We start from the raw sequence: 24796 nt of genomic DNA, 5'->3' as shown, positions 1-24796 counted from the left end.
TATTGATTTTTGAGTGTTGATGTTGTATTTTGCTACTCTGCTGATTTGGTTATTAATTCTAGGAGTCTTTGCTGGAAATTTTAGAGAATCTTCTTAGGTAGAAGGCCATGTCATTTGCAAATAATAATAATTTAACTTCTTTTCCTATACATATCCTTTTTGTTTCTTTTTCTTTCCTAATTGCTCTGGCTAATGTTTGGGATTTTTATTGAACAGTAGTAGTGATAGCAGACACCCTCTCTTGTTCTGATTTTAGAGTGAAAGCTTTCAGCTTCTCTGTATTTAATATTATGTTGGCCATTACTTTTGTCATACATGATTTTTATCAAATTGAGATAAGGTCATTCCATGGCTATTTTCTTCAGGGTTTTTAATCATGAGTGGATGTTGGATATTGTCAAATGCTTTTGCTGCATCTGTTGAGATGATCATGAGGTTGTTTTATTATTGCTTCTGTTTATGTAGTATATTACATTTATTGATTTGTATATGTAGAACCATTCTTGCATCCCTGGGATGAAGCCTACTTGGTCATGGTGTATGATCTCTTTGATGATTTGTGCCATTCTCTTTGCCAGCATCTTGAGGATTTTCACATCTGTGTTCATTAAAGAGATTAGCCTGTGGTTCTCCTTCTTTGGTTGAATCCTTTTCTGGTTTTGGATCAGAGTAATGGTTGCTTCCAGGAATTACATTAGGAGTACTGCTTCCATTTTTATTTCATTGAAGAGTTTCAAGAGTTTTGGCATTAGATCTTCTCTAAAGTTTTTTTCTAGAATTCAGCAGTGAACCCATCAGGACCTTAGTTGGTATTTTGTTAATTACTTCTTCAATTTCATAGGCTGATATTGGATTATTCAGATTTTTGTATCTTTTTGTTTCAGCTTTGGTAGTTCTTATGTGTCTAGGGGTGTACTCATTTCTTCTAAATTTTCCATTTTATTTGAGTACAGGTTCTCAAAGTAGTTACCATGATTTTCCAGATTTCAGCAAAATCAATTATGATTTTGCCTCTTTTGTTTCTATTTAATGGATTTGGGGTCTTTTCTTTCCTTGTTTTAGTAAGATCGGCTAAGGGTTTGGCTGTTTTGTTTAATCTTTCAAAGAACCAGCTCTTTGATTCATTGATTCTTTGTATTTTTTAGTCTCAATTCCATTTATTGATCTAATCTTCATAATTTCCTTCTCATGCTAGCTTTAGGTTTGGATTGTTCTTGGTTTTCTAGGACCTTGAGGTGCATCAAAAGTTATTTATTTGAGCTTGCTGTGTTTTTCTAGTGTGAGCATTCACAGCTATAAACTTCCTTCTGAGGACTGCTTTCATTGTGTCCCATAGGTTCTGTTGTGTTGTATTGGCAGTGTTGTTTGATTCTAGGAACTGTCTCATTTCTTCCTTGATTTCTTCTGAGACTCATTGATTATTCAAAAGTGTATTGTTGGCCATGGATTAGCTCAGTGGCACCGTGCCTGACTGGCAAATCCAAGGTCCTGAGTTCGATTCTCATTTCAATGGGGTGGGTGCTGCTAGCGCCCATGCAGCTCACCTCCTCAGCACTGGGGGCAGTGGTACAACAGCCTGGAAGGCTCCTCCTTGGTCCTGAGTTCAATTCTCAATACAAAAAAAAAAATGAAGGCATTGTTTAATTTCAATATGTTTGCATAATTTCTGTGGTTTCTCTTGCCATTGATTTCTAGTTTCATTGATCTGAAATTTTGATTCTTTATGCATTTAGTAAGAATGCTTTATTGGCTAGTATGTGGTCTTATTGTAGAGAAAGTCCCATGTGCTGCTGAGAAATGTGTCTTCTGTTGTTGCGTAGAACACTGTATTTGTCTATTAAGTCCAATGGTTCAGAAGTTTGTTTCAATTTGGATATTTCTTTGCCTAGTTGATCTACTTGTGACAGTGTGTTATTGGGATCCTCCATTACAATTGTATTGGTGTTTGTCTGATTTTTCATCTCCAGTAGTGTTTGTTTTATGAAGTTGGGTGTGTTAGTTTTTGGTGCATAAATGTTTACAATTGTTATTTCTTCCTATTGAATAGTTCACTTACCTAATATGAGACTTTCTTTCTCTCTTCTGATCAGTTTTGACTTGAAATCCACTTTGTCTCAAATTAGGATAGCCACTCTTGCCTTTTTCCAGGTTCTTGTTGCATGGAGTATTGTTTTCCATCTTTTGATTTTTAATCTCTGAGTTTCTTTTTTTAATTAAATGTACTATTTATATACTGCATATCACTGGGTTTTGTTTCTTGATCCATTCTGCCATTCTGTGTCTTTTGGTTTGGGGAGTTAAGACTGTTTATATTGAGATTTTATTACTGAAAAATACTGATTTATTCCTATCATTGCATTATTTTCCTGTTACTGATTTCCACTTTTTTCTTCCCTTTCTCCTTAACTACTCACCTGATCTTTTCATTGTATTAGATTTTTTGGTGTTGTTGGCTTCATTGACTCTTTCTAGGATATCCTTGGGAATTTTTGTAGAGCTGGTTTGGTGATCATGACTTTCTTGAGGTGCTCTTCATCATGGAAATACCTTATTTCTCCATAAATTTTGAAAGAAAACTTCATAGGATAAATAAATCTGGGTTCGAAGGTGTTACTTTTAGGACTTGAAACACTTCACTCTGAGCTCTCCTGGATTTTAAGTTTTGTGTCAAAAAGTCTACTGTGATTCTAATGTGTCTACCTTTACAAGTGATTCATTGCTGTTCTCTGTCAGCTTTTAAGATTCTGTTCCCATGTTGGACTTCTGGGATTTTGACTATGATGTGACATGGAGAGTTTCTCTTTTGATTATGGCTATTTGGGGATCCATATGCCTCACTAATTCTTTCTCTATATTTGGAAAATTTTATGCTATTATTTCTGTAAACAGGTTTTCTATCCTCTTTTCATTTATTCCAGTTAATCTTAGATTCTTCTTTTCATCACCTAGTGGCAGTTGGATACATTTTTCATGTTCTATTGCTCTTTGTAAACTATCTCTGAGTAATTTTTTTAAAGTATCTCTATCTTCTAATTCTAATATTCTATCCTGGCATTGGTCACATCTACTGCCATATTGTCAATATAATTTTTAATCTCTTGGATTTCTGTTTAAAACCTTTTCATTGACTAATTCTTAGCTAAAGTACTTGTTGAAGTGTTGTATCATGTGTATAGTTCAGCTAGCTTTTTATTAGTGTCTTCTTAAGTTCCCAGATCATTTTGTTTATTACATCCATTGTCTGTTTAGTCATATATTTTGTGAGCCCACCCAGCACTTTATTGATCTGTTTTTTAATCTCCTCTGTTATCCTTTTAAATATTTTAGCTATGTACCTTTTTCTTTCTTCCCCCTTGATGCCTTATGGATCAACTGGTGGGGACTTGGGAGTTTTAGGAGGCATTTTGTTTCCTTGTTTTCTCATGTTTCTACTGCTTTTTGTTTATTTTGTTTTGTGCATAGATTTGTTACTGCTTATAGTTAAAAGACTTCTTTGCCAGTATAGAGATCTCTTTAGTTAGTCAGTGTCTTAGTTACTTTTCTTGTTGCTGAGACAAAATACTTGACACCCAAAATTAAAGGAGGAATGGTTTATTTCAGCTCACAGTTTGTAGAGGCTTCAGCCCATAAATGGCTGGCTCCAAGGAAGGGTGACATTGCAGAGGGACATCACAGAGGAGAAACAGTTCATCCAGAAAGCAGCAGAAGTAGCAAGCAACAAGCCAAGTCAGCAGCCTCAAGTGACCCTTTTTATGTTCCTTATATCTTATGAAGGCTACCCACCCAAAGGGTGGGTAGTACTCACACCCAGGGTAGGGCAGCTTTGCACCATGAATCACTTGCAACTTAATCCTAGCATCACACAAAGAATCAATTCCCGCATCACATCCTTGATCCCAGGAGCACACATCCTAGATCCAGCCGCCTCTGAAAAACCCCACCTGTGACCACATGAGGCTTTGAGGGAACATCTAGATACAAGCCATACCAGTCTGCTTTTTAGTTTTGCACTCTAGGCATGGCTGACTATACTCTTTTGCCTCTGTCTCAAGATCCATCCACCTCTGTTAACTTGTGAGAGGATGATGCAGTGTAATTGGCTTAATACCCAGTCCTTTGGGAATGGACCACATTATTGTCAATATCAGACAGGTAGTCTGAGTACTGGCATACAGAGAAAACCTATTAATGGCAACAATTATGTAATTCTGGCAATATCATGTAAATTAACAACAGTAATATTGTTCAAGATAAACTGGATATTAACATACCATAATAATCAAAAATGTAGACTGGCTGAGCCCAGCTCTGTCCAGCTGGCTACACCTACTTGCAACCAAGAGCTGGTAAGAACCCCCCCGGGCAGGCCCACCAGCCGCCCATGGAGCTGCACGGGCTCCTACAACAACAGAGCCTCCCCCCGCCCCCACCACCTCTAGCCTCTTGGCTGTGCAGCTACCTGGTTCCACACTACAGAGGCACAGGGGAACATAAAGGCCATTGTCCTGAGCTGCAGATGTGCACAAGAAAGAGAGGGCCTCTCTCAGGCTCCCTGATGATAACTGAAAACCACTGGAAAAGTGAAGAGAATCTCTGCAGTAAAGGCACACCAGACCACTGTACTTGGTAAGTTAGAGGGATCATCACCTCCCATCAGAACCTGGACTATCTTCAGGGGAAAGGCAGCTGGAACCTGCAATAGAACCTTGCACAGTTCAACCCTGCAGGAGGACAGGGCGCTCAACTTGGGACTTGCAGCCAGAAATCTGCCTGAATCTCACGGGTCTGTGACTTGCTTATTGAGACTCATTGACTTAAAGCTGCACACTGCTGCCCACGTTGTCTATTGTGACAGAAGACACATACACTGAAGGGTCAATTTTATCTTTTATTTGTTATTTTCAAAATTACCACTATTTTTTGCTCTTATTTTTAATTTTTTTCCTCTTTTTATACTCTTTTAAAATTTTTATTTTTCTCTTCTTTCTTTCTTTTCCCTTTTCTTTCTCTCTCTCTCTCTCCCTCACTCCTTGCTGTCCCACATTGTTCTTCATCTCCCTTTGTGTTCCTGTTCTGTCCCTAATTCATATTTCTTCTTTATTTTTCTTTTCTTCTCTTTCCTGGTCTCACCTGTGTTCTCTGGCCTCACTGATAACCTTCCCCTATCCCTCTACCTACCTATCCCTCCAGCCCCAACTCCTTCTAACTCCCCATTCCAAAGGGTAAAGTTGCTATATTGAAGAGTATATTCACTATCAACATATGTTGGGTTGGTCCTTGATTTTGATTTAATTCACATAGTTAAAGGTGATAAATTAATAACTACCACAAATTGTCATTTTCTAAGAGGTACTTGATGCTATTGTGTTGCTAATTCTATCACTTGGGCTAAGGTGTTTTGATTCATCTAATCAGTTCTCCTTCCTGGTAAAAAATGAGACAGCCACAGAGCCATTAGAGACTCAAAACCTAAAGACCAGCTATATCTGTAAGACACCTCTCAGAAGCAGTCACTCCATAAGGGTTCTAAATACATCAACAAAGATACTTAAAATAAGCAACTTCAAAGTATCAACCCAGGAACTAAACCAAGGACAGTACCAAAAACAAAAATGAGAAGACATTTAAGCAAGTCACAAACTCAGACTTCCACCCCACAAAAGGCAAATTCTGGGGGAAATGAGGTGAAAAACTGATAATCAATCACCTGAATACCCTGAACTGATAGAACAGGAAGTAACAAAATAGATGAATGAGGCTCTAGAAGAATTCAAAGCAGAAATAATATCCCAGATAACTACAGAGATGGTGAGCAAAGTGAAAGACATGATTAGAGGCTCTAGAACAGAAACAGATAAAAAAAATAAATGAGATCAGAAACATGCTGGAAGCCATGAATGCCCAGCATAAGAAAGAAATGGAAACCATGATCGCCCAACATAAGAAAGAAATGGAATCCATGAAACAGATTCAAACAGATATTCAGGAGATTAAAAACTCCATTGAAAGCATGCAGAGCACATTAAGGGAATCTGAAGATAGAATATCAGATATAGAAGACAGGATTGCACTGAAGGACCATGAAAACAGAGATTTCTTAAAAATAGTAAGGAACCACGAGAAATCAATCCAGCAGCTGCTAGATGATGCAAAGAAGAATAACATAAGACTGATAGGAGTCCACAATAAAGCAGGAGATAGTACAATTGACATAAAAAAAATTTTCACAGAAGTAATGGTAGAAAACTTCCAAGACAGACGTGGAGAAATGGACATACAGATAAGTGAGGCATATAGGACTCCACCTAGCCACAATCAAAAAATCTATACCTAGATATATAATAGTCAAGATCCCAGAAACCCAACAGAAGAGCAAAATCCTACAGGCAGTTAGAGAAAAGAAACAAATCACCTACAAAGGAAAGCCCATCAGAATCATGGCAGACTTCTCAACACAAACCCTCAACTCAAGGAGAGCCTGGAGTCAAGTATTTTGAGCCCTAAAAGAAAATAACTACCAACCTAGTCAGTTGTATCCTGCAAAATTATCTTTCAAAATCGATGGGGAAATTAGATACTTCCACTACAAAGAACACCTGAGAAATTTCATGAACACCAAACCAGCACTCCAAACAATTCTAAACAATATCCTAGAAAAAGACAATGAAGGTCACAACTCCATGAGGCCCAACAGAGGGAAGCCACCAGGCAAGGTAAGACACTAAAGGAAAGGGGGGAAAATAAGAAATAAAAGAGCCAACAACAGTAAGAAATCATGACAAGGATGAGTCAATACCTATCAATTATAACTATCAATGTTAATGGCCTCAATTCACCAATCAAAAGAAATAGATTGGCAGAATGGATTAAGAAGAAAAATGCAGCAATATGTTGTATACAAGAAACACACCTAACTCAAGGGGAAATTCTTAGACTGAAAGTAAAAGAATGGAAAACGGTTCTCCACATGACAGGAACTCAGAAAAAAGCAGGCCTAGCAATCTTATTTGCAGACAAAGTAGATTTCAAACCAAAACTGATTAATAGAGACAAAGATGGTCACTACATCCTTGTGAAGGGAACAATCCAAGAGGAAGAGATGACAATCCTAATATATATGGACCAAATAGGAATGCCCCCAGCTATACAAAACAAATATTAATGGACATGAAAAACCAAAAAAGCACTAATACAATTGTAGTGGGGGACCTCAATATCCCACTATCACAAATAGACTGATCATCTAGACAAAAAATTAACAATGAAATTATAGAACTGAGCCAAACTGTCAAACAAATGGACTTAATAGATGTTTACAGAATATTCTACCCCAGAAAAGCAGAATGCACATTCTTTTCAGCTGCACATAGATCATTCTCCAAAACAGACCACATGCTAACTCATAGGACATGTCTAAGTAAATGTAAAAGAACTGAAGTTACCCCATGTATATTATCAGACCATAGTGTAATAAAATTGGAGGTCAATAACATAAAAAACTGCAAAACTCACACAAACACATTGAAATTGAATAACACCCTCCTGAACAACCAATGGGTGACAGAGGAAATTAAAGAAGAAATTAGACAATTTCTACAAGTAAATGATAATGCCAGTACAACATACAGGAATCTATGGGACACAGTGAAAGCAGTTCTATGTGGAAAATTCATAGCAGTGAATGCTCACATTAGGAAAACAGAACTCAAATAAATAACCTAATGCAGAACCTCAAGCTCCTAGAAAAAGAAGAGCATAACAAACCCAAATCTCATTCAAGAAAGGAAATTATAAAGATCAGAGCAGAAATCAATGCAATGGAGACTAAGAGAACGATACAAGAAAGTAATGAATCAGAGTTGGTTTTTCTAATGAATCAATTAAATGTATAAACCTTTAGCCAACCTTATCAAAAAAAGGAAAGAAAAGGCTCAAATCCATGCAATTAAGAACAAAAAAGGGGAAGTCACAACAGACCCAGTAGAAATCCAGAAGATTGTCAATACCTACTTCGAGAACCTGTACTCTAATAAAATGGAAAACACAGAAGAAATGGAAAGATTCCTAGGTACATACAAATTGCTAAAGTTAAATGAAGAAGATATAAAAATTCTAAACACTCCAGTTGCAATCAGTGAAATTGAAAACATAATTAAAAATTTACCAACAAAGAAAACCCCAGGTCCTGATGGCTTCACTGATGATTCTGGAAGATATTTTGAGAATAACTATTGCCATTACTCTTTAAACTCATCAATGAAATTGAAAGGGAAGCAATATTTCAAAATTCATTCCTGGAAGCAAGTGCTATTTTTATTCCAAAACCAGGGAAAGACCCAACCAAAAAAGAGAACTGCAGGCCTATCTCCCTAATGAACATAGATGCAAAAATCCTCAACAAGATACTGGCAAACAATACAGAGGGTAATCAAGAAGATCATGAACCCTGACCAAGTCAGATTTATCCCAGGGATGCAAGGATGGATCCACATATGTAAATCAATAAATGTAATGCACTGTATTAACAGAGCCAAGGACAAATCCATATGGTCATCTCAATAGATGCAGAAAAAGAATTCAACAAAATCCAGCACCCATTCATGATAAAAAAAAAACATACAGAAAATTGGAACAGATGGTCTTTATCTCAACCTGACTAAGGCTATCTATGAAAAACGAAGAGCCAACATCATACTAAATGGTCAAAAACTGAAAATGAAATCTTTCACGCTAAAACCAGGAACAAGAAAAGAATGCCCACTATCACCTCTCCTATACAATATAGTTCTGGAAACATTAGCCCCAGCAATTAGAAAAGAGAAAGGAATAAAGATAGGAAAGGAAGAAGTTAAATGGACATTATTTGCTGATGATATGATACTTTACGTACAAGACCCAAAATACTTGGTCAAAAGTCTTCTAGACCTAATTGACAGATTCAGTAAAGTGGCTGGATATAAGGTCAACACTCAAAAAACAATAGCCTTCTTATACACAAATAACAGACTCACTGAGAGAGAAATTCGGGAAACAATTCCTTTTATAATAGCATCCCAAAAAATGAAATATCTAGGAATCAACCTAACAAAGAAAGCAAAAGACTTCTACACTGAAAACTACAGCACTTTGAAAGAAAAAGGAGATAGAAGAGGATATAAGAAAATGGAAAGACATCCCTTGTTCCTGGGTAGGAAGAACCAATATAGTGAAAATGGCCATACTTCCAAAACTACTATATAGATTCAATGCAATGCCAATTGAAATTCCAACAATATACTTCACAGAACTAGAGAAAACAATCCAAAAATTCATTTGGAACCAGAAGAGACCTAGAATAGCATAAGCAATTCTAGGCAACAGAGACACAGCTGGGGGTATCACAATCCCCAACTTGAAACTATGCTACAAAGCTACTGTGATAAAAGCAGCATGGTACTGGCAAAGAAACAGACCCGAGGATCAGTGGAATAGATTAGAAGATGCAGAAACAACTCCGGACATACTCAGCCACCTCATCTTCGGCAAAGGACCCAACCACTAATTAATAAATGGTGTTGAAAACACTGGATTTCAACCTGCCAAAGATTAAAACTAGACCCATGCTTATCACCATACACTAAACTAAGATCAAAGTGGATTAAAGATCTAAACATTAAGACAGAAACACTAAACTTGTTGGAAGATAAGTTAGGTAGAACTCTTGAAGACATTGGTATAGAAAAAGACTTTATGAACAAACCTCAGTTGCACCGGAACTAGCACAAAGAATCAACAACTGGGATGTCATCTTATTAAAAAGCTTCTCCACTTCAAGAGAAACCACCAACAGAGCTAAGAGACAACCTACAATAAGGGAAAAATATTTTAGCAGCTCTTCCTCAGACAAAGATCTACTATCTAGAATATATAAAGAATTGAAAAAAATCAGACCCCCCAAATTCAAAGACCCAATTCAGAAATGTGCATCTGAAATGAACAGACATTTCTCAAAGAAATAACGCAGCAAATAAATATATGAAAAAATGTTCAACATCACTGGCCATTCAGGAGATGCAGATGAAAACAACCCTGAGATTCCACCTCACCCCAGAAAGAATGACTGCTATCAAGAAATCAACCAATAACAAATGCTCACAGGGGTGTGGAGAGAAAGGAACCCTTCTCCATTGTTGGTGGGAGTGCAGACTGGTGTGACCACTATGGAAATCAGCGTGGGAACTAGGGATATAGGTCCCATTTGACCCAGCTATTCCCCTGCTGGGTATCTTCCCCAGAGAACTAAAAGAATCATACCACAGAGACATATGTGCACCCATGTTTATAGCACCACAGTTTGTAGTAGCTAAAGCTTGGAAACAGCCCAAGTGCCCATCAACTGGAAACTGGATAAAGAAGATGTGGGTTTTTATAAAATGGAGTACTACTCAGCCATAAAGAAGGAGAAACTAGGGTCATTTATAGCTAAAAGGATGCATACTGAGGCCATACTCTTAAGTGAAATAAATAGGACACACATGCGTAAATAATGAATTCTTTCTCTAGTGTGAGAAACTGAAAGTATAAATACGGATTAAAATGATTAAAATGAATAATTGAAAATTTGAAATAGGAAAAGGTCTAACCGTGTATGGGTGGTGGGAGGGGAAGGCGAAAGGGAAGAAGGGAAAGGAAAAATTATGAGAAAAGAAAAATAATGGAAATGAAATCTATGTAAATAAGGAAGGGTGGAGGGAGTGAAGGGCGCACAGGTAATGGGGAAAAAATAAGAACTAAGATACATCATGTACAGCTACAAGCACCCTATGATAAATGTAAACGTATTGTATACCCAAAATGTACCAGTAAAGGAATTTTAAAAAAGAATCAATAATGTACCCCACATAACCATAGAAAAGAAATCTAAAATTATATTATAATCACTAAGGCACCCCAAATATTGACATAGAGTAAAAATCTACTAAATGCAACAACTATATTTCCACTAATGATAGAAAAGAATTCAACAGTGATAACATAATAAAGCCTAGTGGTTATAATATTAAAGATTGTGGCATTGGGAATTGGAGAATGAAAGAAGAAAAATTAAACAATGAGATGAGAGAAATGTGAGACAAAGTAATACACAGGTATTAAAGAGTAGAAAGATATTTATAAAATTAGATAAAGGTAATAGAAAAGAACAAATGAGAAGTAGAAGATAAAAGAAAAAAGGGTGAATAAAAATAAATAACATAGAGAATAAAATAGGAAAAAAGAAAAGTAAAAAAAAGAAGAAAGGAAAAGGCAATGGAAAATTTCCCAAGCCCAATAACCAGTGCAGAAGAAAGAAGAAAATGAATACAAAAATAGAAAAAAATATTTTTCTGTATTTTTAAACAAATGGTTTCCTTCCAGGATCCACAGTTTTTGAATCCAACAAGTTGCAGTTTTCTCTACCTTGCATTATGGACTATGATTTCATGAAGTGCCTCCCACCTTGTTTCAGAGGCCCCTCTGTTTATCCCAGGCTATGGCAGTGTCTGAACTGAGATATATACCTGCTCACCCTAGTAAGGAAAGCAGTCAGACTTCAGATCTGTGCTGGACATAGGCAGCAGGGCAAGGGTTCAAGTACTTAATGCCGACACTTTCAGATCCAGCCCTTTCTGAGAACAATTCAAGTTGGCGCTGGCTTCACACTTGAGGGGTGGGGGGCTGTTCTTCCCAGCCTGTGCTTCCTCTTCTCAGGAGTTCTCTTTCTAGTCCACTTCCTGTCTGTGGCTATATCCAGTGTCTGTCACTCGGTCACTGTGGGAGGGCAATATTGGAAGCCCTGAAGTGAAGTTGCTTTTTACTTGTTCTGAGTCCCAGATTAAAATAATCAACCCTTTCCTGAAATGGTGCCTGATAAGCATTCTCTGTTGATATGATGGGCACCTGCCTCCTGTGTAGAAGGAGTCCCCTCAGATCAAGACTCTCCACTGCTTTTGCAGTTTAAAATAGCCATGGCCTAATCTTGGGGCTCATACTACCAGCCTAGTCTGCCACCATTTCTTCATGGAGTTCCCAGCCCTGGGTGCTTACCTTTTTTCTGCAGAGCCAGGTTCCCTTCCCCATACACCAATTCATCATGAGCTGGGAGAGTGCCTCCAGATTTTTTCATTCTTTTCTCTGCATTGTGATCTGTCTCCAACTTCTCTGTAGCTTCTAATTTTCTTGTTAGTACCTTCCTGATTCCTGGTGATCTACTTTTTATTTTCACCCAGTTGTTATTTTACAGTGTCTGGATTCTGGATCTCAGAGAAGATAAATTTTGCTGCCAATCTCCACTCCACCAATTTCTTCTCCCTCCCACAACAAACTAATTTTTATCTGTACTTTTTAAGTGTTTTACTAATGTGTATTAATTGTACGTATTAATGTGGTTCAGTGTGATATTTCAATAAATGCATACAGTGTGCACTGATCAAATCCAGCCTGGATTTTTAGTTTTGGTGACATTATTTGGTGTGGCATACCTAAAGCAACCCAGCAAATGAATAAGGGCTATCTCACATGCTCACATTTTAGGTTGAGGATAAATAGATATATAACATCAGATGGATGAATGGTCAGATCTTAGAATAGTAAAAGAAAGTTAGAAAGCAGTACTCCTCAGGCTTGGGATCTTGCTAAAATGCAAGTTCTATTTCAAGCGGATCTAGGGTGGAACCTGCAATTCTACTACCAAGATTCTAGGTTATCCTGATGCTGCTGGTCCATGAACTACACTTCAGATACCAAGTTTATGATGGTTGGTTTTAAAAATAAAACTAAAAGTATAAATTCCATTTGACCCAGCTATTCCCCTTCGAGGTATCTTCCCAGAAGAGTTAACATCATCCTATTACAGGGACACAAGCATACTCACGTTTACAGCAGCACAATTTATAACAGCTAGATCTTGGAAACAGTATATATGTCCATAAACAGATGTGTGGTGAAGGAAGGTGTGGCATTTATATACAATGGAGTGCAATACTACCATAAAGAAATATAAACTTGAGGCATTCATAGATAAATGGATGCAACTTGTGAACATAATGTTGAGTGAAATAAGTCAGATGCACAAGCTTAAATATTGCATGGTTTCCCTTATATGAGAAACACACGATAGATAGTAGATAGATAGATAGATAGATAGATAGATAGATAGATAGAAGAGAGATAAATAGGATGTAGGGAGTTCATATGCGTCCTCAAATTATCTATTCTGTTGTTTCAGAAATATTTCAATATGTATGCTAATTTGTTTCTTTTATACTACTAGTTTATCTTAGTTTGTTGAAAAGAAAGTTTTGTATTATTACTGGTTTCTTCTTTGTGAGAATCTTTTTTGTCTCTGTCATGTACCCTGAGTAACTACTTTGAAGATAATTATACGCAGTGTATTAACTATTGTTATTCTTGTGTCATTGTTATGAAATTTTGTTTTATTTTTTCATAAGAAAACATTAAATAAAATAAAGTTACAAATAAAAGGACATATATCTGTTTTTAACATGATGGAGAAAAAAACTGAGCCTGATTATCCTGTTTTTTCCTTTAATCTCTCATGCCATATAGTTTGTCCCACTGATACAAATCTCAGTCCTGCTATTTCTATCCATGAGATTGGTGCTGTTGGAGCAACCAAAACAGAACGAACTGGGATCACGCAGTTAAAAAGTGAGATAAAGCAGGTAAAGATGTTACCTGGGAGATTACCTGGGCTATTGTCATATTTTAAAATATTCTTTTGGAATCACATTTTGTTAGGATCATTTATTCACTTTTATATCCTGAATATAATTTGAGCCATTTATTTTTCAGGTGGAATTTCGTAGACTGTCTATCTCAACTGAAAGTCAGGTGATACTACTAGGGATCTTTTAATATACTTTAACTTATCCTTAGTTCTACATAACATGCATGAGCTCATAGCCTTTTTACAAATAATATGCAATGAAGTCATTTGTTTGGACCTCTTTATAACAATAATTTGTAGATAGATTTCCTTTTCCTGGACTAAGCTACTTTGCTAATTTTAGGAGAAAAGTAACTTGCATCATGTAGCAAGAAATTGAAATCTTGAGTTGCTCTTATTAGGACTGACATTCAATTTTGAAATTAAGTTTCTTTATAAAACTACAATTAGACTTATTACTTTCAAGAATATGTACTAGAAAGAATATCAGATTGGGTGGTGACATCATTTTTTAAAAAGCCAGGCATGGTGGAACACACCTGTGATCCCAGCACACTGGGAGGATAAGGCAGGAGGAGCACAAGTTTGAGCCCAGCCTGGGCAACTTAGTTTGACCTTGTCTCAAAATAAGGGTCAGGGGGGAGCCTGGAGGTGTAGCTCACTGTGAAAGCCCTAGGTTCAATCCCTAATGAGGGGAGGGGAGTCTGTTTTCAGGCTTACTATGCATAAGGCCCTGGGTTTGATCCCCAATACCACAAAATAAATAAAATAAAAATAATTTTCCTGTTTTGTTCTCAAATTAGACATTTATCATTGCCATGAGAAAGATATATGAAAGATATTGTGGACATACAGAGGAAAAGGATCTAAATCAGTCTGGGAGTTAGTGGGAGTTACCAAACACTATATTATAGCTTCTTTTCCCTGCAAATGACAATAGATGATTTTGTTGCCTTATACAAAGAAATAGTTAATGCAAACTTCCATAGTTTCTTTTAAAACTCTGGGAAATCATTTGGTTTCAAGATCTTCAAGTTGAACAGGTAATGATTTGGTCCCTCCTAGAATCACATCTTAATGAAGAGCTTTCAAAGTCAAATTATGATAGCTTACAGCATTAAAACACCCAGAAGAGGAGAGGTGAATTATAAATTTTGTTTGTTCTGTTTTTAAAAGGTTATCAGAAGTCATTTAGGAAGAGAATGAGGCAATGCTTAAAGTTTAATTTGAAACAAACTTAATTTGAGTACAATCATCAAATATCCCTTGGCCTTTACATTTATGCAAAGGCAAGAATGGAATTAAAGGGACTTGTGCTTTAAAATAGGTGTTGTCTTTACAATTTTTCCCAGGTAATTGGAATAATCTGAACATTTTCCTACTTGAAAGGGAAAAAAACCATTCAATACTGAGTAGTTAAACTGATGTTGGTTAACAATCCTCATTTTGGTTGAGAGAGATTGGCTAAATATTTATAGTTGTTTATAATCACACAGTACTACTTACAACTTCATTATTGAACCCTAAGTCTGTGTTCCCAGCTGAATTAATATGATATTAAGACTTGATCTACCTATTTCATTTAGTTTTTTTTCTATACATCTGCCATCTGTAGGTCTCCAACGGAGCCCAAATCATTAGGACTATAATTTAGAGAATTGAGAGCCCTAAGTTTTCAGTACTGATTTCCATCCTCATTTCTCTGTCTGGTGTTTTATATATTTGTTAGCATTTTTCTCTACTACTCATCAGTGCTCTCTTTTCTGGGCAAAATCTTTTTAAGGTAGTTTTACTTATTTTACAATTTACCATGACATCTAGAGTAAAGCTATTTCACCAGCTTTTAAATGACAGCATGGCTGACTAGTTCCTTAAATGATCCATACTTTTACACTGCTACTAACTTTTAAAAACACAAATAGTGGTTGCCTTGCCCTATCCCTTTTAAAAATGTTTTACTTTCTCTTTTCTTTTCTTTTTTATTCCATAGTCCAATGGTGGTCATCCCTCCAGTATAGATGTGATGTCACCATCTTTTCTGGTAACTGCTATTGTCTTGTATTATGTTCCATTCAGAAGTGGTTTGACTAAAGTGTGGAAAAATATAATTAATTAAAAACTAAAATATGCATAATCAACTTCATATATGGGGAGAAGTCTATTTCTTTCCCAGTAAAGGAGGAAAATGAGTTCAACTCCAACCATTTCAGAAAACATATTCAATTTAATAAGTATTTGTTAAGTATATATTCTTTCAAATAGTGTAATTTATTCCATTCTTCCTATGGCACTAAACAGTGAACTAGACAGTATCACCATCAACTGGTAATTTATTTGTAATGTTAATTCTTTTTCTTTAATTAATTTTATTGGTACATTTTAGGTATACAATATACTGACATTCATCATTGGAAATTTGCACCTTTACATAATCTCTCTTGGTTCTTATTTTTTTCCCATTTCCCTGCCCTCCCGTCAACACCCCCATCCCTTCCTATTTACAAAGACTTTGTTTCCATTTTCTCATTTTCTCATTAATTCCATTCCCTTCTTTCCTTTCCCCTACCCCTCCCACTTCCCCTTCCCCTTGGCCCCTTTTCTTCCTGTTTCACATTATCTATTATACTTTTTAGTCCTTATTTACACTTTCAGTTTCTCACACCAGAGAAACTATTCGGCATTTACACATGTGTACCCCTTTTATTTCACTTAAGAGTATTGCCTCAATGTCATCCATTTAGCTATAAATGTCTCTAATTTCTCATTTTTATGGCTGAGTAGTACTCCATTTTTTAAAAATCCACCATTTCCTTTATCCAGTCCCACTTGATGGGCAATTGGGCTGCTTCCAAGTTTTAGCTATTACAAATTGTGCTGCTATGAACATGGGTGCACATATATCGCTGCGGTATGATTCTTTTAATTCTTTGGGGAAGATACCCAGCAGGGGAATAGCTGGGTCAAATGGGACTTCCAGTCCTAGTTCTTTGAGGTATCTCCATACTGATTTCCACAGTGGTTGCACCACTCTACACTCCGACCAGCAGTGGAGCAGGGTTCCTCTTTCCCCACAGCCCCACCAGCATTTGTTATTGGTTGATTTCATGATAGCAGCCATTCTTTCTGGGGTGAGGTGGAATCTCAGTGCTGTTTTCATCTGCATCTCTCGAATGACCAGTAAGGTTAAACATTTTTTTATATGTTTATTTGCCATTTCTACTTCTTTGTCTGAGAAATATCTGTTCATTTCAAATGCCCATTTTTGGATTGGGTCTTTAAATTTAGGAGCTCTGATTTTTTTAAGTTCTTTGTATATTCTAGATAGCAGACCTTTGTCTGAGGAATACCAAGTGAAGATTTTTTCCCATATTGTGGGTGGAATCTTCACACTGTTGGTGGTTTCTCTTCCTGTGAAGAAGCATTTTTTTTCTTTTATTGGTACATTGTAGGTATACAACACAATTACATTTCTCATTGGGAATTGTACCTTTACATAATGCATCTTGGTTCTTATTTTTTTCCCATTCCTAGTCCTCCCTTCACCCCCTCCACCCTTCGCTATTTACAAAGACTTTATTTCCGTTTTTTCCATTTCTCATCATTTCTCCTTTCCCTTCTTTCCTTTCCCCTGCCCCTCCCACTACCCCTACCCCTTTGGACCTTTTCTTCCCATTTTGCATTATCGATTATTCATTCTAATAATTGGTACATTTTAGGTATACAATACGATGACATTCATCATTGGAAATTTGCACCTTTACATAGTCTCTCTTGGTTCTTATTTTTCACCCTTGCCCAGCTCTCCCTTCAACCCCTCCAGTCCTCCCTATTTACAAAGATTTTGTTCCTATTGTTCCATTTTCTCATATTAATCCCATTCCCTTCTGTCCTTTCCCCTAGCCCTCCCACTTCCTTCCCCTTTGCCCCTTTTCTTCCTATTTCACATTACCTATTATACATTTTAGTCCTTATTTACACTTTCAGTTTCTCACACCAGAGAAACTATTCAGTATTTATACATGTGTGTCCTATTTATTTCACTTAAGAGTATCACCTCAATGTGCATCCACTTAGCTATAAATGTCTCTAATTTCTCATTTTTTATGGCTGAGTAGTACTCCATTTTATTTTTAAAAACCCCACATTTTCTTTATCCAGTCTCCAGGTGATGGGCATTTGGGCTGTTTCCAAGTTTTAGCTATCACAAACTGTGCTGCTATGAACATGGGTGCACATATATCACTGTGGTATGATTCTTGTAATTCTCTGGGGAAGATCCCCAGCAGTGGAATAGTGGGGTCAAATGGGACTTCCAGTCCTAGTTCTTTGAGGTATCTCCATACTGATTTCCACAGTGGTTGCTCCAGTCTACACTCCCACCAGCAGTGGAGCAGGGTTCCTCTTTCCCAACAGCCCTCCCAGCATTTGTTATTGGTTGATTTCATGATAGCAGCCATTCTTTCTGGAGTGAAGTGGAATCTCAGCGTTGTTTTCATTTGCATCTCTCGAATGACCAGTGATGTTGAACATTTTTTCATGTATTTATTTCCTATTTCTACTTCTTTGTCTGAGAAATATCTGTTCATTTCAGATGCCCATTTTTGGATTGGGTCTTTAAATTTGGGAGGTCTGATCTTTTTAAGTTCTTTATAGATTCGAGATAGTAGACCTTTGTCTGAGGAAGAGCAGGTGAAGATTTTTTTCCCACATTGTGGATTGTCTCTCCACACTGCTGGTGGTTTCTCTTGCTGTGCAGAAGCCTTTTAATAAGGAGAGATCCCACTTGTTGATTGTTTGTGCTAGTTCATGGACAACTGAGGTTTTGTTCATAAAATCTTTTCCTACCCCGATTTCTTCAAGGGTTCTATCTAACCTCTGTTCCAACTGGTTCAGAGTTTCTATTTTAATATTTAGATCTTTAATCCATTTTGATTTTAGTTTAGTGTATGGTGAGAGATATAGGTCTAGTTTTAATCTATGGCAAGTTGAAGCCCAATTTTTCCAGCACCATTTATTAAAGAGGCTATCTTTCCTCCAGTGAGGGTGTTTGGCTCGTTTATCGAAGATGAGATGGCTGAGTGTGTCTGGCGTTGTTTCTGCATCTTCTAATCTGTTCCACTGGTCCTCAGGTCTGTTTCTTTGCCAGTACCATGTTGTTTTTATCACAGTAGCTTTGTAGTATAGTTACAGGTTGGGGATTGTGATACCGCCTGCCATGTCTCTGTTACCTAGTATTGCTTTTGCTATTCTGGGTCTCTTCTTGTTCCAAATGAATTTTTGGATTGTTTTCTCAAGGTCCATGAAGTATGCTGCTGGGATCTCAATTGGAATTGCATTAAATCTATGTAGCAGTTTTGGAAGTATGGCCATTTTCACTATATTGATCCTATTTTGGAGAATGACCCATGTGTAGCTAAAAAGAATGTGTATTCTGAATTTGTGGATGGAACACTCTGCAAACATCTGTTAAGTTCATTTGTTGAAGAGTTTGAGTTCTAGTATTTCATTACTTATTTTTTGTCTAGTTGATCTATCTATTTGTGACAGTGGGTTATTGAGGACCCCCACTACTATTGTATTAATGCTTGTTTGATTTTTCATGTTCATTAGTATTTGTTTTATATAGTTGGGTGCACTAGTGTTTGGTGCATATATATTTATGATTGTCATCTCTTCCTCTTGGATTGTTCCCATTACAAGGTTATAGTGTCCTTTTTTGTCTCTGTTAATCAGTGTTGGTTTGAAATCCACTTGATCTGCAAAGAGGATAGCTATTGCTGATTTTGGGGGGGTTTCTGTTGCAGGAAGTATTGTTTTCCACCCTTTAACTTTCAGTCTGTAAGTTTCATTTTGAATTAAGTGTGTTTCTTGTATGCAGCATATTGTTGGATTTTGCTTCTTGACCCATTCTGCCAGTCTACTTGTTTTGATTGGTGAATGGAGATTATTAACATCAATGGTTATAACTGATACGTATTGACTTCTCATTGTCATGACTTTTTCTTTTTCTTGGATTCTCCCCCTTTGCATTTAGTTTCTTGTCATGCCCAATGGATTCATTCTGCTGGGCTTCCTGGGGTTGTGATCCTCATTGTCTTTTCCTAAGATATTGCCTAAAATTTTTTGTAGCTCTGGTTTGGTATTCGTGAAGTACCTAAGGTGCTTTTTGTAATGAAAGTATCTTATTTCTCCATCAATTTTGAAAGATAGTTTTGCAGGGTACTTCATTCTGGGTTGGAGGCTGTTTTCCTTTAGGGCTTGAAATACATCACTCCAAGCTCTTCTTGCCTTGATGGTTTGCATTGAGAAGTCTGCTGTGATTCTGATGGGCTTTCCTTTGTATGTGATTTGTTTCTTTTCTCTAATTGCTTGTAGAATTTTGTGCTTCTGTTGGGTTTCTGGAATCCTAACAATTACATGCCTATGTGTAGATTTTTTTAATCAAGGCTAGTTGGAGTCCTTTATGCCTCACTTATCTGTATGTCAAGTTCTTTTCCCCTGCCATCATTTCTGTGAACAGTTTTTTTATGTGATCTGCACTCTCTCCTGTGCCTTCATTGACTCCGATCAGTCTTATGTTATTCTTCTTTGCGTCATCTAGGAGCTGATGGATTGATTTCTCATGGTCCCTTACAATTTTAAAGCAGTTTTTCTTTTCCTGGTCTCTAATTGCAATCTTATCTTCTATATCTGAAATTCTGTCCTCACATTGGCTCATTCTGCTGTGTAAACTTTCAATGGAGTTTTTAAACTCCTGGAAATCAGTTTGCATCTGTTTTGTGGATTCCATTTGTTTCCTATGTTGCGATTCCATCATGTTCCTCAGCTCCTCTATTTTATCTGTGTCCCCTCTAGATTTATTAGTCATGTCTTGAACTATGGGCACAGTCTCTGTTGTTATCTGAGAAATTATTTCTGATTTCATTTTTTCCAGATCCTCTTTTGTTGCCAGTTCAGGGAGTCCAGGTGGTTGAATGTCAGATTGTTCCCTCTTATTTCCCTTTAGGGTTGCTTTAGGTAATCTGGAAGTCTGGTTTTGAGACTTGTTTACATGTCTTCTTATGGAATGCTAATTCTTGGTCCCTGTCCTAGTCTTAGGTGTACTGAATTGAAAAATTTGAGGGCTGTTGATTTAGCTCATTCATTACACCACCTGCCTCACAAGAGCCAGGTCCTGAGTTTGATCCCCAATACCAAAAAAAAAGGAAAATTGGAGGTGAGGTCTAGCATCCTATGTTTTAATAAGCTTCTTTGGTGATTGTGATATATTTTCATTTCAAAACCACTATTCTTCTGAGTATGAATTCATTTGGTAAATGTTGAGTGCCACCGTTGTGTCAAGCACTGAAGATAGAGTAGTGAACAAAATGGATATGGTCTTTGTCCTCACGAAATTTCCAGTCTAGGAAGACTGATATTTAAATTTCTTTGATTTAAATCAATGATTCATAATGACCTATGATTTCATATATCACAGGCTGAAGAGCTTTAGACTAGATACTATCAAACAAAAATGTAAAACTATTAGAAACAATGCTTTGGTTAGCCTTAACCAAATACTCTAAAATGAATTAATATCTGTCATGGCTACTTTAATAGAAGACAGAGACATAGAAGAGAATTTTATCTAAAAACTCAAAGCTATTAATACTTCATTTTAGAAAACAATCTGAATTCTACTCTATCATATACATACACTTTCTGGTGTGCCTTCACTATCATCAGCCTAGGATCTTGGTGGTAGAGACAAGACAATAAAAATTAGCTGAATATTAGTTCATCTATTTGACAGATCTGTGTGATAGTTATTTATTAATAGAAATGTTTTAGAGCACTCTTCTCTTTTACATAGTAATGGTTGTAAGCAATTAAAATGTGAAAACTTCTTAAAAGTATTTATTATCTTCTTTTTATATTTATTTCTGAATCTAAACTGTCAAATAACCACTTTTTCCAATGTATTTCATTCTTTATTTAGTATAATTTTTTCAAAGTTCATTATGTTGTAACAGGTATCAATACTTCATTCTTTTTTATTGTGGAACAATATTCTGTAGTATTGATACACCACATTTTATTTATCCACTCATAAATTGATGAACATGATGTTGCTATGAACCTTCATGTACAAGTTCTTCTATATTTTCATTGTTTGGAGACATGTATGTCTAGGACTGAAAGTACTGGGTCATATGTAATTATGTTTAGCATTCTGAGGAATGGCCAAGCTTTTCTAAAGGGGCTGCACCATTTTACATTCTCACCAGCAATGTATGACAGTTCTGATTTCTTCACATCCTCACCAACCCTTATAATTGTCATTTTTTTTTACCATAGTCGTCATATTGAGTGTGAAGTGGTATATCATTATGGTTTTGGTTTGCATTTCCCTGATGGCTACGCATATGGAACAACTTCTGAACCTCTTGGCCATTTGTTTATCTTCTTTGGAGAAATTTCTATTCAGATCCTTTGCCAACTTTTTAATTGGGTTGCAATGATTCTTTATATATTCTAGATATAATTCCCTTATAGGATATGCGATGTACAAATATATTCTCCCATTCTGTGGGTTGTGTCTTCACTCTCTTAATGATCTTCTTTGAAGAACAAAAGTTTGTAATTTTGGCAAAATCCAATTTATCTACTTTTCTTTTGTTGCTCGTGTTTTTATTATTTTATCTAACAAGACTTTATCTAATCCAAGATCACAAAGATGTAATCCTTTTTTTTATTCTAATAGTTTCATAATTTTAGCTATAAAACACAAGATGTATCCTTTTAAAAATTTTAAGTATACAATACAGTATCACTAATATAGTCATGAAATTGTAAAGTAGACCTCTAGAACTTATACATCTTACATAGCTGAAAATTTATACCCATTGAACAGCAAGTCCCCATTTTCCCCTTTCCTTTGCCCCTGGCAACCACCATTCCGCTCTCTGTTTCTGTGAGTTTGACTATTTTAGATAGCTCACATCATTGAACCATGTAGTATTTATCCTTCTATAACAATCTTATTTCACTTAGCCTAATGTTCTCCAAGTTTGTCCATGTTATATACTGTAAGATTTCTTTCCTTTTTGGTAAGGCTGAATAATATTAATATATATTAATTTTTTAATTTTTTGAGGAACCTTGATACCGTTTTCCATAGTGGCTGCACCATTTTACATTTCCATCATCAGTGTACATTTCCAGTGACACGAGTTCCCTTCTCTCCATGTCTGTGCCAACACTTGTTCTCTTTAATCTTTTTAATAAAATAAACATTCTTACTGAAGTGAGGTGATATTTCATTGTGATTTTGAGTTGCATTTCCCTGATGATGAGTGATGTTGAGTATTTTTCATATATGTATTGATCATTCACATGTCTTCTTTGGTGAAATTCAAGCGAAATATAATGATTTTTACTATTGATCTTAGCTCATGAAACTTTACTAAGCTTATTATTTGTTGTAGTTGTTTTCAATGAATTCCTTAGATTTTCTATATATAAGACCATGCCATCTTCAAATAGAATAGTGTTACTCCTCTCTTTCCCATCTAGATACCTTTTGTTTTGTTTCTTGTTCAGTTGCTCTAGCTAAAACCTCCACTACAAGGTTGAATAAAGTGTCAAGATTGGGTACCCTTCTCTTATTCTGTTCTTAGGAGGAAAGCATCAGTGTTCTTTGGCATTGCATTGAAAAAAGAACTCTTAACATCTTGTTAAACTGAAGAAATTGCCTTCTGTTCCTTGCTTGTTGAATATTTTTATCATAAAGGCATGTTTACTTTTGCTAAATACTTCTTGGATACAACTTGCATTTATTCGGATGATATGGTTTTTATTCTATTGATATTTGGATATTTTTTAAACCTTGAGTTCCTAGAATAAATCCCACCTCATCATGGTGTGTAATCACTGAATTCAGTTTGCTTGTATTTTGTTGAGGATTTTTGCATCAGGGTATTGAACTGCAATTTTCTTTTCTTGAGATGTCTTTGAGTTTGGTATTGGGATAATATTGGCCTCATAGAATGAGTCAGGAAGTATTTACTCCTCTTTTTTGGAAGGTTTGTAAATAACTAGTGTTATTCATCTTCAAATATTTTATAAAATTAACCAAAGAAGCCATTTGTGCTTGGGCTTTTCTCTGTAGGAACCTTTGGAGTTTAGTACTAGTTTGATATTTGTGTTATAAATCAATTCAGATTTTCTGTTTATTTTTTAATCAGTTTGGGTAATTTATGTCTTTCTAAGAATTTGCCTATTTTATGTAGGTTATGTAATTTGTTAGCATATGACCATTGATGGTATGTCCTATTATCTTTTTTATTCACAATATGTAAGGTTGGAATTCATATCATTTCTTTCTTTTTTCTTGGTCCATCCACCTAAAGAGGTGCCTATTTGTTGATATTTTTATACAACAAATTTGGTTTTATTTCTCTATTTTTTCCTATTCTGTCATTTCTTTCTACTCTAATCTTTATTATTTCCTTCCTTCTGCTTGCTTTCAATTTAACTTGCTCTTGTTGTCCTAAGGTGGAAGGATTGGTTATTGATTTTAAAAGTTTTTAACACAAGCATTTATAACGTATCTATTTTTCAGCACTGTTTTATCTGTATCCTATAAGTTTTTGTATGTTGCTTTTTCATTTTTATTCATCCCAGAGTACTTTCAATTTTCCTTATGACTTTTTTTTAATACATTGGTTATTTAGGAGTATGTTAATTTCTAGATATTTTCTAGCGTCCTAAATTTTTTCCTGTTACTGATTTCTAACTTAATTATATTGTGGTTCAGCAAAAGAAACCACCAACAGAGTGAGGAGACAACCCACCCAGTGGGGAAAAATTTTCCAAGCTGTTCCTCAGACAAAGGACTAATATCTAGACTATATAAAGAACTGAAAAAAATCAGACCTACCCATATTTAAAGACTCAGTGCAAAAATGGGCATCTGAAGTGAACAGTCATTTCTCAGATGAAGAAGTAGAAACAGAAAATAAACATATGAAAAAATGTTCAACATCACTGATCATTCAAGAAATTAAAACAACACTGAGATTTCATCTCACCCCAAAAAGAATGGCTATC

General features: G+C 36.0%; 1 protein-coding gene across 10 annotated transcripts in view; it reads left to right on the top strand.

The window, feature by feature from the left end:
* Nucleotides 1–24796, top strand: part of Phka1 (phosphorylase kinase regulatory subunit alpha 1) — a 195132-nt gene that overhangs the window by 156206 nt on the left and 14130 nt on the right. For 6 of the 10 annotated variants that reach the window (XM_087210546.1, XM_087210547.1, XM_021250509.2 and 3 more), the window contains 3 exons: nt 13585–13700; nt 13831–13869; nt 15696–15746. In XM_087210546.1, the coding sequence (XP_087066672.1) occupies nt 13585–13700; nt 13831–13869; nt 15696–15746 (206 nt within the window). The remainder of the gene's footprint in view (nt 1–13584; nt 13701–13830; nt 13870–15695; nt 15747–24796) is intronic. The other 4 variants (XM_087210549.1, XM_013068455.3, XM_021250510.2 and 1 more) reach the window with 2 other exon arrangements.

This window comes from Heterocephalus glaber, unplaced genomic scaffold (genome assembly GCF_053883595.1).
Source record: "Heterocephalus glaber isolate CG9 unplaced genomic scaffold, H.glaber_assembly_v1.0 deba00001145, whole genome shotgun sequence".
Taxonomy (NCBI): domain Eukaryota; kingdom Metazoa; phylum Chordata; class Mammalia; order Rodentia; family Bathyergidae; genus Heterocephalus; species Heterocephalus glaber.
This window is presented reverse-complemented; position numbering and strand designations above follow the sequence as displayed.